Source organism: Lycorma delicatula, chromosome 3, assembly GCF_047948215.1.
Source record: "Lycorma delicatula isolate Av1 chromosome 3, ASM4794821v1, whole genome shotgun sequence".
Lineage (NCBI taxonomy): Eukaryota > Metazoa > Arthropoda > Insecta > Hemiptera > Fulgoridae > Lycorma > Lycorma delicatula.
Window position 1 is genome coordinate 145,636,091 of NC_134457.1, and position 20,017 is coordinate 145,656,107.

Below are 20,017 nucleotides of genomic sequence, written 5' to 3' on the forward strand. Positions count from 1 at the left end.
ACTCAAAATGTTCGGCACCGATTGAGCTTAAATTTTAGTACGATATATAACCCGCGTCAAAGATTGTTTTCATCTATTTTTAATAAATCTATCTATCTATTTTTAATTTGTACATTTTTAATTTGGAAATGTAAACAAAGGAAAACCAATCAGATCAATGCATGATGGCCGCTGTCAAACACAACGACCAATCACAAAGACCCCGTATGGCCGTTGCCAATGTAAACAAAATCACAACTGATTAAGTAACAAATTTCTTTGAATTATATTTAACAGCTAAAACATCAGTATTTTAGTAAAAAAAAAAAAAAAAAAAAAAACAAAAAGAAAAACCACCAAGAAGGACAACCGCATTTGGTGATGATATGAATGATTTATAGCGTATGAAAATGCCATGCCTGACCGCGTTTCCAACTCGGAACCACCGGATTAAAGTCGGAGACGTTACCACTCGCGCCACGGAGGCCGGCAAACATATTCGTTAGGAGCCGAATAAAAACACAACTTACCAATATGGCGTTGTGTGTCAAACCAATTTTATACCGACTATAATTACTTTTAATACGCGAAACCCTTTGCAATGATTGAACATTAACTTAAACCTCTTCAAAAATGATTCCTTTTGAACTAAGCCACATTTTGATATCATTGTTTTTCTATAACACGGCTGGAATTCTTTTCGTTTAATGATAAGAAGCGTTATCGAAGACAATAACCGAATTCTCTTCCAAAGGGCATAATACACTGTTAAACTATTTCTAAATAATTCAAATTCGTGTAATTTTTTTACGAATCGCGTTTTTATGAAAATCTCACCTTTTTCTCAATTGACCTGCGGGGTTTTGTTTTCTTTGGAGACCGTAATTCATTAGTAGATTCATACTCGAGAATCACGTTGTACACTGAAGCAGCACAAAATCTACTTACGTTAGCAGTTTATTAACATCTGAAATCAACGCCGTTTGATTATTCTGTAATTTGTAAGCATTACTCTGCTTTTGTAAGCATTTAAAATGATGTGTTTTTTCGCACGACAAGGGCTTTTTTCGCAGCCCACAAATCTTTATATATAAAAATGTTAAGTTCGTTTGTGTACGCTTCAAAAACTCAAAATATTCTGTACCGATTGAGCTCAAATTTTAGCACGATATATAACCAGCATCAAAGATTGTTTTTATCTATTTTTCGCATCAGATAAATATTGAAGACAAGTGCTTAGTTATTGCAAATAATGTTCTTAGTCAATTGAGAATGCCAGCACCCACCCGAGCTTCGATTGCTTCATTTGATGTGGATTTACGCCGTGAACAGAGTTATAACATTGGTGATCTTCAGTCATATGTCCAATCAAACATTCCCAAATTAACGCTTGAACAGAAAGGCATTTATGATCGCATAATGCAAATGATAAATGACGGAGTTGAGGGGGACCTTCTTCTTGGATGCGCCAGGAGGAACTGGGAAAACATTTCTCATTAGATTGATTCTAGCAACGGTTCGATCAAAAAATGACAATTATCCTGTTGCGGAATATTAATCAGCCAAAACTCTGCAACGGCACGCGACTTGCAGTTGACAGAAATTGATGAATAACGTAGTGGAAGCAACGATTTTAACGGGGCCTTTCAAAGGTGAAGATGTCCTCATTCCTCGAATACCCATAATCCGACCGATACACCATTTTAATTTAAAAGATTGGAATTCCCAATTCGATTGGCATTTGCAATCACAATCAATAAAGCTCAAGGTTAATCTTTAGAATTGTGTGGTTTAGATTTAGATGCGGATTGCTTCTCACATGGGCAACTGTATGTTGCGTGTTCCCGAGTCGGCAAACCAGATAGCCTTTATATCTACGCAGACAGTGGAAAAACAAAAAAAATTGTATATCCACAAGTATTGCAAAATTAAACTTCTATGAAACGTATGCTTTGTTTTGTTTCTCATTTCTCATCCATGCAACCACAATGTGCCACAGCGAAGCGTGGCGGGTAAAGCTAGTAATTATATATTTTCTCAATTATTAAAATTTAGTTTTTCTGCCACTTTGGAGTCTTCAATAAAATAAAACTTGATTACAAAATTATTATTTGATAAATTACTTGATTTAAAAAATTTATATTTATTTATTTCATGCATTTAATTACCTTATTGCGTTTGAACAAACTTAATAACTTACACCGTTATTGCGTAATGACTACAAAATTTTAATTCTGGCGACCATTTAAGGAGAAATTAAGGGCCGATCGCGACCACTCATGCATTTTGTAATTCTCTAATGATGCTTAATTCGAATCCAAAATCAAAATCCGAAACAAAAAGTGCTCATACACATACCCAAATACATCTTGAATTCAATAACGAACTCTTCATTCGTTGAGTAAGTACGTATACATACTATTTTAGATGTACAATAAAGACAGCCGTGAAGTAGAATTAATTCTTATTAAAATATCACATGGTTATAATTAATAGAACAATTTATTCATTGTTAAACATAACAGTTACAAATTTTATAAGGCATGATTAAATGGATATGTTTTACAAATTTAGGATTAGAACTTAGAAAAAATGGCAAAAAACAAAAACGGTTATAAATTCAATCAAATCAATTCTAACATTTTTATCAGTAAAACTTTTACAGGTAATTTGGCCGTTATTATGTATTTTGACCTGTTTAACATCATACCTACTATAAAAACTACATAAAACTGTAAGAACTGTGTTCTTGATTTAATTTTACTCATCATTCTTTTAAAAGCTATAGTATTATAGAACCGTACTTTGATAACAATTTAAACGGGCTTAATGCAAACTCGCTTACCTTTAAGTCGGATACCAAGACACAAACATAACACTTAAGAAAATACACTAACACACTACAAAACATCACAAAATAAACAAACATCGACGAAGTAAATAATGAAAAGCGAAACTTGTATGATTTTATTCATGTACGTAAGAACTTTCAAATATATACAAATTACGAAAAAATGAGTCGCTTATCAATTTAAAAATTTCACTTGTGTTAGTCATAACAGTATTACCTATATTTCTGTTTCATCCATTTCTTCACCATCACAATTTTGACCCATTATATTCTTTATTTTCGCATAATCTTCTAAAGGCGCCGAGGTGGTCAAGTCATCCTCGATGTTTACATAAATATCCAAATCCTTTTCTGCAAATGTTTATCGCAATTTAAATCGTTTTATTGGCTCGGTTAGCGAAACATCATTCTCTGAATCACAGCCGGGATTATTATTTTCAGTGTGTAGGCCTACAACAAATTCAGTATGACTGAATGCTTTTTTTCTGTTGCTTCAGTCACATTTTTCCACACTTTTTGCTGCAGACGTACTGAATTATACAAAGTGAATTTTTCTTTGTTTTATACAGAGTTCATTTCTTCAATAAGCCTTTTTTTCTTCTTTTCTTTCTTTTTCCTGTTTAGCCTCCGGTAACTACCGTTTAGATAATTCTTCAGAGGATGAATGAGGATGATATGTATGAGTGTAAATGAAGTGTAGTCTTGTACATTCTCAGTTCGACCATTCCTGAGATGTGTGGTTAATTGAAACCCAACCACCAAAGAACACCGGTATCCACGATCTAATATTCAAATCCGTGTAAAAATAACTGGCTTTACTAGGACTTGAACGCTGTAACTCTCGACTTCCAAATCATCTGATTTGGGAAGACGCGTTAACCACTAGACCAACCCGGTGGGTTCTCTTCAATAAGCCTAGACAATATTTTCTTTCTATATTAGCCATTGAGACATTTAATAACTCCTCTCTGATCCATCGGCTGAAAGACACTTGTATTTGCCGATTTAAAGATTGAATTTTTGTTTTTTAACCACGTATCTCGAAATGAGCAGTACAAGTCTACAAGCAGTACAATTTTACGATTATTTTTAATTAATTCCTTTTCCCACGAACGAATTTTCACTTCAGAAAATTTAGCAGCATCTACTCTATTTTACTACTACGATACTTCACTAGTAGAGTTTTACATTTTAAAGTAACTTGGTTTTACTGATTTTCCAATAACTAACAAAGGACGTTTCTCAGTTCTTAAATAAACCGAATTAGCACATACAAAAGTAGTGATTTGCTCTTTTGAAAGTTGTCTTCTAAGTTTTGGCTTATACATTTTCTCCTTTAAATTTAATATTTAAAAAAATATTTTTTTATCAGGAAGTGCTTTAAAAAAAAGTTCTGCTTTGTCAGTAATGAACGATTCTTTCTTGTAACCATTACATATTCTATACCACACAGTTTTTAACCAGTTATTCGTAGCAGTCAAATCAACATATTTTGCTTCCCCGCTAATTTTAGCGAAAGAAATGTTGTGCCGTTGCTTAAATTTTTCTAGCAGACCATCCGAAGCTTTAAAATTATCGTCCCCTAACCTTTGAACGAAGAGTTTGGCTTGGGTTCGTAACAGGAGGTCCGTTTATTGGAAAATTTAAATTTAATTTTTGTTGAAATCACTATAAACAGCTTGATCAATTTGTTCAAAGTTCAATTTTCGAAGCTTTTTAAAATTACTACCTTCTCTGTGTCCGCAATGCGGATTGTTGGACCATGCTTATCATGTAATATATGAATGTGCTAGATATGACTTAATGCGCACAGAAACCATTTGTCGGCTTGATATCACCTGGTCGACACTTGATTAATTGGAAAAGCCGAGCCGAATGAGTCATCGTAGAAAGTTTTATTGTATATTTGGCAAAAGGAAGGTTCGCTGAACCAGGTGTGTGATGTTCTCTTGGACTTTCCTTCTTTGTATGTATGATTGGTTGTATTGTTATTTTGTTGCTGTTTTTGTTTCTGTTTGGTTACAGATATTCTTTTTCGTTGGTTATGTTATGTTACACTATTTATTATTATGTTTTGTTAGTGTTTTTGTGTTGCGTTTTATGATTCGTTGTATGTCGAACTAATTTTTCCGTTAGGTAGAGTTCACTTCCTTCGTTCTTAAAAAGTCATTCAGCCTTGTATGAGACTTGTCTAGATGTGTTTTGTTTGGAGTTTATATTAGTTAATAGAACACCGATGGGAATGTCGCTTGTGGCATTCGCATCGGTGGCATCCTGGCTGAGGCTTGACTGAAAGATGTCATTGCCGAGGTACTGAAGATGACCTCCGGGCTTTACCGTACTGTAGGTTAGTGTACGGAGAGGGTGGTGTGGCAACCGAAACCGTCACATGGAGGGTATCTTCCCCTATGGAATTAGAATGGCCAGGCCTGATCAGTCGTGATGTGATGTTTTTCTGGAAAAATCAAGTACACTGATTGCCCACTCTACGCTGTGAAATACCGAAAATCCTAGCCCTATGTACTGTTCTACTACATTCAGTAATGCAGCAGGCCTACTACCTGCCGTGGCTCGGCATTCACTCTCTCTCTCTCTCTCTTTACAAGAATAGAAGTCGACCCTTTTAACAGCCATACTATATAATTAGTCATACTATATAATTGTAATATTTTATGTATACTTTTATACATATATTTATATGTAAAATATACATTTATGTATATTTTTGTGCAAAAAAGGAGGCAGCTTGACAACAGGCAGTCGCATTAGAGCCACTATAAAGAGATTTTCGGGATTTCATTGGCTTAGTAAAGAAATAAAAATACTATACTTTAGTACAGCAATGTGAAGAAGCTAACAGATATTGTCTCTATAGTGAGATTTCCACTATAAAGAGAGCTGCACAGAGGAAAATTGACTAAGAATATATATGTATAGTGTTTAAAGGTTTCTCTAGGTATACGTAGTTATCCTACCCCTAGTTCTGTGGAAAATCTTTTCTTTATCCAGGATTGTAGCAGAATATTCCTGATCAACAGTTTTGTGTTAACTATCTTAGACAAATACTGTAAATAAATCCTTTTTCTCCAGGTACTTAAAAAACTACTGTAAAAAGCTCTGAGTAACCTAAAGAAGATCCTTCCTTGTCCATCTTAAAATTATGTGATTATTCATGTGGAACTATACAACTGAACTAAAATCTCTTAAGTGCCATATCCACTGAGGATAATCACTTTTTCTTTTTTCTGTTTAGCCTCTGGAACCATAAGGTATTATTTCAGCGGATGAATGAGTATGATATTTATGAATGTAAATGAAGTGTAGTCTTGTACAGTTTCAGGTCAACCATTCCTGAGATGTGTGGTTAATTGAAACCCAACCACCAGAGAACACCAGTATCCATGATCTATATTCAAATTTTTATAAAAGTAACTGCCTTTACTACTAGGATTTGAACCTTAGAACTTTTGACTTCAAAATTAGCTGATTTGCAATGATGAGTTAACCACTAGAGCAGCCCATTGGGCTCCTGAGGATAATCTAGTGATCAACTTCATCTTCCTAATGGGTCTTTAATAATAATTCTTTTACTGATTAATGTAGTGAGAATTTAAATTAAAAATAATTTTTTTTAAATTTACCTTTCTGCTCTGCTTCTCTAGAAAGCTTTTCTGCTAATCTACGACGTTCAATCTGTCGTACAGTACTTTGGAATGTAAATTTACGACCGCTTCTACTTCTTGGAGCTTCAAGTGCTCTTGTTATTCCTGGTGTCAATTTCTCCTTCTCTTCTCTGCTCAAGTCTTCACACGATTTTGATAATGGTAATGATGTTGAAGGCCTCTCTCTGAAAATTAAGTATAGATTTAAATATTAAGTGCATTAAAATAAGTATACAAATTATATACAATCTTTGTTAATATTAACACATCTTGGTTAACCGCATAGAAAACCCTTTTTATCAATGATTCTTAGCTATTTAATATAATCATATTTTGTAATATTTTTACGTATCTTAATTTAAACTTTTGCTAATCTTAAGTGGAGATACAACATTACTTCAGTGGAGATTATAGAGTTGATTAAAAAGTAAACTGAAAATATTAAATGGTTTTGCTATAAATCTAGGAATGCAAGTAGTCTCATGAACTAAAGTATTTAAGGATAATTAGGATGACTAACTAATATTTAGTATTTTATAATACTAATATCTAGTATTTTGTAATTAGAGTGTTTTAAACATAATTAAGATATTTAGAATAATTCTCTCTATGACACTCTGGAATTGTATTTGTTTGGACGTGACATTTTTATACATGATCTTTTTGTATACATAAACATGTTAACAAAGATATTTCAAATAATGACGGAAATAATTAAATGAATTTTACAAAAAAAAAACTTAAATACTTTTAAAAAATACTGTTTCATACTGCTTTTCATTATTTGAATAATATTATTTTTATTACAGTTTACTGTAATGATGATTTATGTTTAACATTTACCATATCAGTTACATTCACTTTAATAAGTATGTTTTTTAACTTTCTATTCTTACCTTGGATGTTTAGGTAAAGAATACTCAGGCAGATACATAAAATGACCTCCAGTGGCAAGATAAGAGAATGATGGTTGTTTCACCAGTGAATTAATTAATGTGTCATCCTCCTGTGAACAAGGTTAAGTCAGAAATAAAATAATGGGCAAGGATTGCTTTTGATAGAGAATATAATTCATTAAAATAACATTCTTTTTATTTTATGTAAATTTAAAGAATGTGTGTTAATGCTTTTCTGGATAGTTATGTCCAATTTGTGTTGAGACACTAATAAATATTTCTTAATTATAGGTTTATTGTTTTCCTGAAGTTTACTTAGTTAAAAAAGTAAGAGAGTTAATTGTATTTGTTTTTAGGTATAACTGGTTTAATCTACCAGTGTCCATGCAATGAGAATTCAGAGAACGATAAAAAATCTTTAAGACAAAAAATAAAAATGTAGAGAAATGAATATTAAAAGTAGTGAAAAAAATTAAGGTTTTCTGAAATATGGGAATGTGTATTAATTTATTAATGTGTTTTTGTTAAAATTCATAAAATAAATGTTGCTTAGAACCTACTCTGGTAAGTGGGAATATGTATTTTATTTTGAACTAACATTTCCAACAAATTTTCTTGAGCATTCTTAAAAGAATACTTTGATTATATCAGAACAACATCTGACTATGAGTCATTGCAATATAAAAATCAAATATTAAGCAATGATTACACAAGAAAAGTTCAAAATATATACAAAACATCCATGATTACATGCACAATGAAAAGCTTTGTTTAAAATATGTTCCATTTAAGTTAGTGATAAAACTTACAATGGGAACACCAGCGATATTTTTCTGCAAAAAAAATATTCACTGTAATTGGCCCATTTATTTGTAGAGTAAGATTTGAACTGGTATAAAAATATATAGAGATATGGGTTGAATTGAAAACGTCCTTTCTTTAGAGTTAGCTAAACAAAGGGAAAGTTTTATCTAACACAAACAATAAAATCAGACAAAATATTTCATTTATATTTAAAAAATAAATTATATAATATGGAAATACTGACAGAAATTATATTATGTGGAAAAGCTAACTGATGGTAAAAAGTATCTGTTAAAAGTACCTATTTAAAATACCTGTTTTTTAATTTTCAATAAAAAAAATGAATTAATCTACATATTTATTATAAATTAATGTATAAAATTAATGCATTATGTATAAATTTATTATAAATAAATGTGTTATTTAGTAAAATACAGTATGTACAAAAAAAGGCTGTATGATTGTTCTGTTGACATCAGATCTGAAATAAAGCAATAATTTTATTTAAAACCAAGCCAATAGTTTGCACTACACAGTAATCAAAAAAATTATTGTCACCTGATCTAAAGTTAAATGAACTGTTTTCTTGTTTGTAGATTAATATATTAAAATATTGCTAGTTTTTTCATTGGATTTCTTAAATAAATTTATATAAAAAAATTTGTCTGATTTCCCAAGTATGTACATTACTTTTATGAGGTCAATAACCTCATATTACCTCAGCATTAGGCAGGTTGAAGAAGCTGGACAGGTTAAATCAAACTGGAGGTTCCGGGTTCAAATCTCAGTCAGGCATTACTTCTTTTCATACACTACAAAATTCAGTTTCCATATTCTACGCACAAGCGGTGAAATCACCAAGCAAAAAATAAAATAAAAATAACAATAATAAAAGTTAAAAAAGTTATTCACTTTTTAAATACATGGAAATTTACGAGAGGGTATCTCTAAAGTAAAGACCATTTCATTGTAAAAAACTTTATAAATATTTTTTATTTCTCTTAAATTACATACCTTATACTTTTCTTTCTTTTTCCTGTTTAGCCTTCGGTAACTACCGTTTAGATAATACTTCAGAGGATGAATGAAGATGATATGTATGAGTGTGAATGAAGTATAGTCTTGTACATTCTCAGTTCAACCATACCTGAGATGTGTGGTTAATTGAAACCCAACCACCAAAGAACACCGGTATCCACGTTCTAGTATTCAAATCCGTGTAAAAATAATTGACTTTAATAGGATTTGAACTCTGGAACTCTCGACATCCAAATCAGCTGATTTGAGAAGACACGTTCACCACTAGACCAACCCTTACATACCTTATACTACTCTATATAATCGTCACATGAATTAAAACATTTATCGTAGTGATATATCAGCTTTAATATACCCTCGCCGTATTCTTCTGCCGTCAGTCCATTTAGCCACTGATTAACAGCATTTTTAAGTTCATCGTCACCCGCGAATTGCTTACCACTGAAAAATTCTTTCAATTTCCCAAACAAATGGTAATCAGAAGGAACTAAGTCCGGACTATATGATGAGTAATCGTAAATTTTCCATTCAAATGTTCTCAGTAAATCATGTTGTGCCCGCAACATATGGACGTGGATTATCGTCAGCAGGACGACGCCGTCGGTAAGCCGCCCGCGTCGCGTGAATGGCGCGCTGTAACTTACGTAGAGTTTCGCAGTAGGCTTCTGCGTTTATAGTCGTTCCACGTAGTATGAAGTCAATCAGCAGTATGCCAAACCCATTCCAAAAGACTGTGGGCATCAGTTTGCGTCCAAATGGCTGTGGCTTGACTTTTGTCGGTCTGGTTGGTGATTGAGGTTGATGCCATTCACTTGACTGCCGTTTTCTTTCTGGGATGTAATACGAAATCCATATTACATCGCCGGTAACAATTGAATTAAGGAACTCATCACGGTTTTCTGTGTAGCACATAAAAAATTCCAAAGCAGATCCCATTCGGATTTTTTGGTGACATTCTGTTAAGACGTGCGGCACCCAACGTGCACAGACCTTTCTGAAATCTAAATGGTCATGAACAATGCGACCGATAACAGCTCTTGAAACATCAAGAAAAAAAAAGGCCAGGTCGGAAATCGTTGAGCGACGATCTTTTCTGATTTCACCATCGACGCGTTTTAACAAGTCCTCGCTAACCTTAAGGAGAGAAATTTCCCAGTGGTCTTTACTTTAGAAATATCCCTCGTAGTTTTAGAAAATCTAATAGGGGTTGAAGGTTATTGTCATTGTTGTAGTAATGTGTATCCATCTTGAAGTGTTAGATAAACTGTTTAGTGTATGGCCATTGAACAGGATTGTGTTAGCTTGTTTGATATATTTTTTATGTCAAATTTAATGTGTTTGTAATTCTAATGCTGTTCATATATTTTGAGTCTGCGAGTTTTAACTTCTGAGTAATTTTTTTAAGTTGTGGCTTTATATGTTGTCCACTTTCTATAAAGTAATTTGCTAAGATTGATTCTGAAGTTGTGAATAGTGCTTTTATATGTTCTTTTTATTTGTTGCTGAATGTGTGTTTATATTGCTCAATACATATTCAATGATGTCCCTGCAGTTTATTTGTATAATTCTGTGTAGTTGTTTTATATTAGTGTGATCTTTTCAGTTCTTTTTATGATCCAGGCTACTTTAGGTTTGTTTTTTTAAAGCAATATCAAGTAATTTTCATTCCTAAAAAATGTTGGTAATTTTATGTGATCTAGGATAATAAATTTTAATATTAGGTTTTTGTCATCGGGTAAGTTTTGTCCTGAATTTTATACTAATTAGGAGTATTTAATAATTAATACGTACTACATACGAGGTGCGACAATAAAGTAATGAGACTGATGTGAAAAAAAATGTTGCTTACCGTTTTAGTCATGTTTAGTGTTATCTTCTTCAAAGTAGTTCCCCTCTGATTGCACACACTTATTCCAGCGCTTTTGCCATTGATGGTAACATTTCTGGAACTCATCTTCTGTAATATCCTCCAAGACCCTCGTCACAACTTTTTGGACATCTTGTGTTGTTTGAAAATGGTGTCCCTTGACCGCCATTTTGACTCTTGGAAATAGAAAAAAGTCGCACGGAGCGATATCTGGTGAATAAGGTAGCTGTGGTAGTACTGAAATTTGTTTTGAGGTTAAAAATTGCTGTACTGACAGAGCAGTATGGGATGGCGCATTGTCGTGATGCAGAATCCAATTATCAGCAATGTTGGCACGGACACGAAGAACTCGTTTACGAAGTCTTTCTAAAATTTCTTTGTAGAAATATTGGTTAACTGTTTGTCCAGGAGGCACCCACTCTTTATGAACAATTCCCTTGGAATCGAAAAAGCACACAAGCATGCATTTCACTTTTGGCTTTGACATGCGAGCTTTTTTTGGTCTGGGTAATCCCTTTGAGCACCATTGCGAACTTTGGCGTTTTGTCTCTGGATCGTATTGAAAAAACCAACCTTCATCACCAGTGATAAAACGGCTCAACAAATCTGGATTGATTCCCGTTTGCTCTAACAGATCGGCTGCCACATTTTCTCGTGTTTCTCGCTGTTGTGTGAGATTTTTGGGGACCATTTTTGCACAAATCTTTCTCATACCAAGATCTTCAGTTAACATTAGACGAACCGTTTCTCAATTGATGTTGAGTTCTTCTGCAATCATTTTCACGGATAATCTTCGATCAGATCGTACGATTTCACGCACCCTGGTCAAGTTGACATCTGTCCGTGAGGTTGATGGTCGTCCACTGCGGTCTTCATCTTCAAAATTCGTTCTGCCTTCACTAAAACTTTTATGCCACCGAAAAACTTGAGCTCTTGACATAAGCCTTGACTTGAGCTCCTCTCTAAAAACCTTCTGAAGCTTAAGTTGTCGTCGCGTTTTCACCCAATTTAACGCAAAAAGAGATGGCATACCGTTGTGCAATATTTTGCGGTTTCATTTCTGTGACGAGAGACACAAACACGTGTTCACTTATTACAGCACAACTCACGACTGAGCAGTTGAATCAATGTGCCGCTTGGACTGGAAGTAGCTTATAGACCAAGGTCAAAGATGGTGTGCCTACGCAAGCTGCAGGGTTGCCACATCTTGCAAAGAAAAATCAGTCTTATTACTTTATTGTCGCACCTCGTATATCATAAACATGAACACATCATAAAAAATTTTATGATGTTCATCCATAGTTGTCAACCGGCATAACTGTATTCATTAAACAATGCAGCCGTGTGAAAAAACTGCATGTCTGTACTGAATGGAGTGATTAGATATGTTATGTATAAGAATGTTAGTTATGATCAGTTTTCTGTAAATTTTGAAGGATTGTTTGTTGATTAGATATGTTATGTATAAGAATGTTAGTTATGATCAGTTTTCTGTAAATTTTGAAGGATTGTTTGTTGTATTCTTTAGATATGGTGGATCAGGAAAGTCACGCTCAAATACTGCTTTACTGTAATTTATTATGGGTGTGAGAAATAAATTATTTTGTATTGTCATTGTATAAGAATATGATAAAGACAGACTGAGGTTAAAAATATGACAGAATATTATAATATGTAACAATACCAGTATAACATTTTTTTCTTGTTTTTCATTGTTATACTTGTGTGTGTTTTCAGAGTTTTGTTGAAATATTACAACCTTGAGATGTATCCATCAGTAGACCTGGTTGAGTATGAAGTTTTTATAATTGTATGTGAAATAGCTTTTGGTTGTGATTTCAGCTATTTGTTCGATGTGTTGTAGTATTGTTCAATGCTATTTAGTTCATGTGTAAGGACAGTTTTGTAGTTAATGATAGGGTAATAAATATGTTTCATTTATTTATTAGTAATTTAAATAAATTTATACTAGCAAACTACATGGGTATGAATTATTTGTGAATTTTAAATTAAAAAAAAAAAATTTTCTGAATTATTTCTTTGTAAAATGTGACATGATCAAACAATAATTATAATTACAAATTTATGATGTAAAACACAATAAAGCTCAATGACATGACCAAACGATAATTATAATTACAAATTTATAATGTAAAACACAAAAAACACAATGTAAAAAGCACAATAAAAAAAAAATTGTTTACTTGATCAGGAGATGATGGGCTGGAATTACTGGCCCAACGTTGTAGATTATTGTGACCGTTGTTTAAAGAGTTTGGTACACTGCGACTGAGAACCCAGTTACCATCTAATGGCAGACCTGAATTGTTTTCTTTATTTGTACTATTAGCTGTTCCTCCACTACTTCCTCCTCCTGTACTTCGACCCAGAGCTCCTGACATGGAACGTTTCAGTTTCTTTAAGCTTTGAAAACTGTCTAACTGAGGAGTCTCTTCAGTAATCTAAAAAAAATTAAAACATAACATTTAAAATATAATCAAACGTAAATGAAATATTTCCTCATAATAGATAAATTATTTAATTATTACTTATGTTAACGTGCTAATGAATCACAGAGCTCACATTTGCCAATTTACATACATCACAAATTAACAGCATTGACAACAGCTGTAATTTTCTACACAAATACAGAAAAGGATAGCATCTTTTTATCACTCTTGAATATTACACAACAATACTAAATGAGCAAACAACACAGTTCACACCCAACATGCTTTTGATCACATTCTAAACTTATCATTAAAAAAAATACTACCAGTATTGTCATCAGCAGATACCAGGGGGAAAACAACAGTTCCAATCATTGTAGATGGTTGTAAAGGCAGATGAAAACATTTTGAAGTTATTAAAAGTGTTTTATTTAAGTTTGGTCAGTTTGCCGTTATAAAAGGTTATAAGGAGTTTGAAGGGACTGGCAGTATGTTCTCGTTATAAACGAATTAGCCTATTCATACCAGAAAAAAATCTTCCCTTCTAAACACAATGTAAATAACTGATATTCAACATCAAAGAATACAACACTGAATAAGAAATTTGCCTGAACTTAAAATCATACTGCATAAAATTGTAAGCATATACATACATAATATTGTACACGCATAAAAAATTTTAAACTTACCTAAAATTGGCAAGGAGATAATTTTCAAAATAAAACACTGTAACTTGTATAACTTACGCTTTAATTCCGCACTTACACACACTTAAAAAGTATGATCGGTACATGCAACATTGGGCTTATATCAATAAATGTTAAATCTTTTAACCTAACTTAAAAAAAATTGTCTATAGTTACTTGCTTTTTATTTTTATTCCTGAAATTGTCAAAACAATTTTTAAAACTATTTAATCATTTTATAAACTTATTATTGACAGTATATGTTTCACAAATAGTGTGCATGGTCAGAAATGACTGGATTCTCATCACTGGGTTATCTTAATTTTCAATTTTTCTGATTTGCCTGTGTTTCATTTCATTAATTACTTCTTCCATCTACTGGACTTTTTGTTATTAACACATCATCACATAATCATCCATATGCACATAATCATCCATATTATATCTGTTAAATACATTTTTTGGAATCAATGGTCATTAAATATGTCTTCCCATTCATAACTGATTTTATTGGTGGCCATTTTTCATTCAGCCAATGCTAACATTTAGAATTATCTACATTGCCTTCTTTATTGCTAATATTTGATGTCTGTTTTTTATTCACTCAGCCAACTATCACTATAAACAAACCCTTTATATCCTAGCTGGTTGCAAATTTTTCTGCCTGAATTTTTAAAATTGATCCATTTATGGAAACATTTTCATTCATCTTCACTTTGAACCCTGTAATAAAAGATTTGTCCAAATCACTTTTTTTCACATAATTATTTTCTTTACCTGAGACTGAATTTTTTCAAAAGCAGTCCTTAACTTTCATGGTTCTTCCAAATCAAACAATGGAAATAAAATAAATAAATTGAGACAATGGAAGTAGAAAGCATACAAGTTTCACGCATGTCAGAATTAGATTGTCTTTTCTAATTCCTCAGCAATTTTTAATTTGTCGCAAACAGAAAGAATCTTTTTTTAAAAGCGACATTACTTTTGTGCTGTAAAAATTTATCAAAAAACTCCATAACAAGCTTGCAGGGAATACACTAATTTCAGCGTGAGTTAAACATAAGAATTTATTATACAAAGCAGCCACAAACCCGTTTTAGAATCGACTACCTGAACTCGACTGTAAGATTACTTACCCTTCCCACTGCCATACTACTGAATGAACTTTAAAATATTGGAATCCAGAATAGCCAATAAAAAACTGTACATGGTTTACTACTGCATTTGGGTTGTTTCTTATTATCCACTTTCACTTATTATAAAGAGTCATTCCCTCCCTAGTCTAATTAAACGCCATTATAATATTCATTATATTGTCATTAGTATTACAAATATACAATACTAATGACTTTAAGATTTAATTTCTGACCTTGTATTTTAAAATCATTCACATTTTAATTACTTGGGAAACAAATTTATTATTCAAAAGAAAATAATTTGCTTGTTATAACTGACTTCTAATTTCATTATTAGCTTATTAAAACAAACTTTACTATACATTAATAGTATAGGAAACAATCAATTTTTTTATTTTTACTTATTACAACTGGATTCTTGTAACAAATGACCTTGTTATAAGCGACTTCTAGTGTATTTCTTAATTTAATTATTAACATTTTAATTACTAATTAAATAGTTAAATTTTTATCAATTTTAATTTACAATGTTAATTAAAACTAAAATCCTTTATTAATGATTAAACAATAAAATAGTTAAATTTTTATTTAGACAACAAATTTTATTCGAGTAGAATGTTAGTTAAACTGTATATTTTATTTTTTATCTTAAAAAAAAAAAAAAAAATCAAATTATTCTGGTTGTTTCTATGTATTTGGTAATAGTAGACAACCTTTATTATCTTTATTTTTTTAGTCTCTAGGACTACCATTAGGTAGTCGTCATCCTTCAGAGGATGAGATGAAATGGCAATTTTTTAGCGTGTGTAAATGGCACGCCTGACTAGGATTCAAACCTGGTACCTCCAGATGAAAGGCTGCGCCTTTATTACCTAAAAATGATTATTTAAAAATATCATTTGTAAATAAGGTTCAAATTTTTCTAATCTTTCTTTGTTTATTCAACTTATCTTACACCATCTTTTTCAGGATTAAATTCTTTACGGTTTTGTTAAAACATTTATGCATTTACTACCCATTTAACAATGTTATTAAACGTCAAACATAAAAAACAGAGTTTTTACCCCAATTTATTGGTTTTTCAACCCAGATTTCTCATATACTACAGATATGGGTCTGAGACCTATTTTATTCAATTTTTCAGGTAAAAAGCAATATTAAATTGAAATTAAAAATTTCAGTATGACCTCATTTTACCAGAATTGTTGAAATTCAAGCAAAATCTTTCACTAACCATAACTCACAAATGAAGCATTTTAAGATATATATTTATATGAACCTTTTCCATTATTTTCAAGAGTAGAATAGGTTCTTCTTTCTTTTTCTGTTTAGCCTCCAGAACTAGCGTAAGGTATTGAGTAGAATAGGTTATGAAATTCCTGGAAGAACTTCATGATACACTCTGTATATAGGTAATATAAGTTTCATACTTATACTTTTTAGTGATTAAATTAGTATAGGAAAAATAATCATAATTGTTTATTTTAAAATAGCATTTTATAATTAATGACTGATTTTACTGTAAAAATTATGTAATACACATTAAATATAATTAAAAATAAAAATTTTTTTTGACCATTTTAATGCAAAAAAATTTTAATAGACTAAAAGATATGGCACAAAAAATATAATATTATAAAAGTAATATCCTATCATGATTGTTTTGGTCATTCCTCAATGCCCTGATGTGTTGGGTTGTTTAAATGGCTAGGTTACCAGGAGGTGATTTTCAGCAATGTACCTTTAAACTTAAGTGGTTTAAATGTGTTTGAAATAGTTCAGTATTTTAATTATTTGAATTTTTTTAATTTGTTCTGACAGATGGAATGCAGTGATAAACTGACTGAATGAGCCCTAATTAAAAATGTATGATATTAACCAGTGCATAGGTGTAGCTTGATTGTGTTTTTTTGAGTTCAATTTTTTTTTTTGCTATTACATAGGAATATAATTAATCTTTGTTCATATAAGCTGGGTTAGTTTCAAGTAAAATATCTATGGTAATTTCCACATTTTTACCTGGTTGAAGCATTCAAACATTTTATTACAACAATGTTTCTGAGGTCAATAATTCCATACTGTGCTGGATACAAAAGACACAGAATTTATGTTTATAAAATTTATTTTTATAACAACAAAATGAGTATAATTTTATAATAAAATGCTTTTAATAAATTTGAATGTTTTCTGTCGTCTTTGCGGTCATCTTCAATGGCTCAGCATTTTAATAATAAGATTGCTGAGATTCATATGAGCTATTAAGCTGATATGAATGTATTTATTAAAAGTAGAGATTACTGCTATAAATCTTATATTTCTAAACTGATATGTTAGTGTCCTAAATTCAAAAATTACTTTCTCTGTATGAGTATATAAGGCAAGCCGATCATCTCTTGGAAGTGACAGAGAGAAACGAGGAGAAAATTTTGCAGCTGGAAGGCTTTGACTTTCTGGGGAGACTGGAGCAGATTCAAGGCCTCCATCTGAACTTGTCTCTTCTAGGTCCTGCTGTGGTGTCCACGCTACCTGCTAACAACAAAACTGTATGTAAAATTTGTAATGCTGATGGATGAAACGTATTAAAAATTGAAAGATTATGTACCTGAGAGTTATGTGTTGAATCTTGATGTTGTGGGCTTGCATCGCCGGATATCCCTGAATCCCCCGATTTATCAGGACCTGGAGGATGATGAAGATGAAGAGGTGCTGGAATTCTTTCTTCAAGAGGAACTAAGTCATCTTCTTCACTTGGAGGAGGTGATTCTAATGCTGATAACAGCCGCCATGCTGCTGTAGGTGAAAATCTAGGTATATCTAATTGTTTACGTGGCAGCATTGGTCGCAGCTGAAGAGATATACTGTGACTAGTATTCTGCAATATTTGGAAAAAGAGATTTAAATTCATCACTGATAATACTGAAATCTGCCAATTTGTAAATAAAAAAGTGAAAGAATTGTTAATTAATTGCTAACTGAAGGTAAAGGTAATTATTTTATTACTAATCTATTAGAGGAATTAAAAAATAATGAATATTCAATAAAATCATGTCAAATTACACAATTACTTCTGTTATTATACTATTTGGAAGGGACTCGTGCTTTTTTTTTATTATTATACTCTTTTTGTTTAGTTTTCTGGGCTGAAAAAACTTGTGGAAGTAGATGTAGGGAAAATTCTTAAACAGAGAGGTAACAATTCAGTTTATAGAAATAATAAATTTCATGTACATGTCATATTGCAATATTGTCAGGGGCTTCCTCTTTGTTTAATTCTCATGTAAAAATTAGTTTATTTTGAAATTTAAGTTTGATAATATACATAGTGAGCTAAACGTCAGTTTTCTCTGTACTCAGATATAAATTCTTTAACAATCTGTAACAAGTAGGACATTTTGATTTTACACATCATAACAATCAGCTGAGATAATTCAGTCAAGATTACATAACGTACTTGGTCGAAATGATTTTGACAGAAGGGTGGAATTTTGTGAGCAGTTTATTCTTCATTGTGAAGCAAATTTTCCTTTCTCTAGCCCATGTCTGTTGAGGCACGCTTCTCATAGAATGCTTTTCATTATTCATTTCATGAATATTGAATTTCATTATTAAATAATAATTATTGAATGTTAAACTTAACATATTAGAATGTTATCTGTAATGGAAATATTAAAAAGTGTGAAAAATTATTTTATGAAATGGTTCCCTATCAGTATCTGAATATTTAAATAAAAAAATCACTAAAATGACATTGTAAATAATTAAATTTAATGAGCGATCACATAGTATATGCATAAGTTTGTATTTGTATATGCAAATGCATAAGGTATTGATCTTCCACTTTCATTGCAGGTGATAAATAGTTCAACAAATGTTATTTAACTTTATTATTCCTGATTTTACTCTGATTAGGCCATTTAGTTATAGATAAGATTATGAAAAATAATTTTTGTAAATTTCTGTATGATTATATAATTTTTATTACTATTATATTAATAATGCACATAATGAACAAATTATGGTAATTTGTGATATTTTGGAAACTGTTTTATCGTATATTTTTTATAATACTACTGGAATACAACTATATAGTTGAATTATTATTATAATAAATATATATATATATATATATATATATATATATATATATATATGTATATATATATATATATATATATATATATATATATATGTATTATTACTTATTTTTTCTGAGTAATAGTATAAGAATAATATAGTAATAGTATTACTAATAAGTGTAATAATGAAGGTTATAAGAGTAATAGTATTACTTATAAGTTGAATAAGTAATTCAGTGACAAAAACTATAAATATCTGTCAATAAATTATTATTATTTAAAAACATCAAAAATGTTTAATTAAATAAGGCTTAATACCTCTTCTGCATTTTCGCTGCTTAAACTATCTGAACCAGATGTGTTGATAGAATTAACTACTGGTTTTGAACCAGGTCTAGGCATTCGTTGTTGTAAACTTGCGGCAAATCTATCTACTTCCTCTCTTTCATCATTTAAATTTGGTGACTCACACATTCCAAAATAAAATGTTTTCACCGGTGCTGGAGGTGGGGGTGGTGGTGGTGTTTGTTTTGGTGTTGAATTTCTGTAACAAATTTAATTAAACAAATTAT

At 31.3% G+C, this 20,017-nt stretch overlaps 1 protein-coding gene across 5 annotated transcripts in view; it reads right to left on the reverse strand.

The window, feature by feature from the left end:
• The window catches only part of LOC142322085 (uncharacterized), a 360,304-nt gene that overhangs the window by 35,648 nt on the left and 304,639 nt on the right, over positions 1 to 20,017 (reverse strand). For 4 of the 5 annotated variants that reach the window (XR_012755771.1, XM_075360742.1, XM_075360740.1 and 1 more), the window contains exons 8-13: positions 19,764 to 19,989; positions 17,972 to 18,241; positions 17,725 to 17,898; positions 13,302 to 13,559; positions 7,389 to 7,498; positions 6,472 to 6,677 (exon numbers count right to left, since the gene is read on the reverse strand). Coding sequence is in view for 4 of the 5 variants with exons in the window: in XM_075360742.1 (XP_075216857.1) it covers positions 6,472 to 6,677; positions 7,389 to 7,498; positions 13,302 to 13,559; positions 17,725 to 17,898; positions 17,972 to 18,241; positions 19,764 to 19,989 (1,244 nt within the window). In the remaining variant the exon portion in view is untranslated. The remainder of the gene's footprint in view (positions 1 to 6,471; positions 6,678 to 7,388; positions 7,499 to 13,301; positions 13,560 to 17,724; positions 17,899 to 17,971; positions 18,242 to 19,763; positions 19,990 to 20,017) is intronic. The other variant, XM_075360741.1, reaches the window with a different exon arrangement.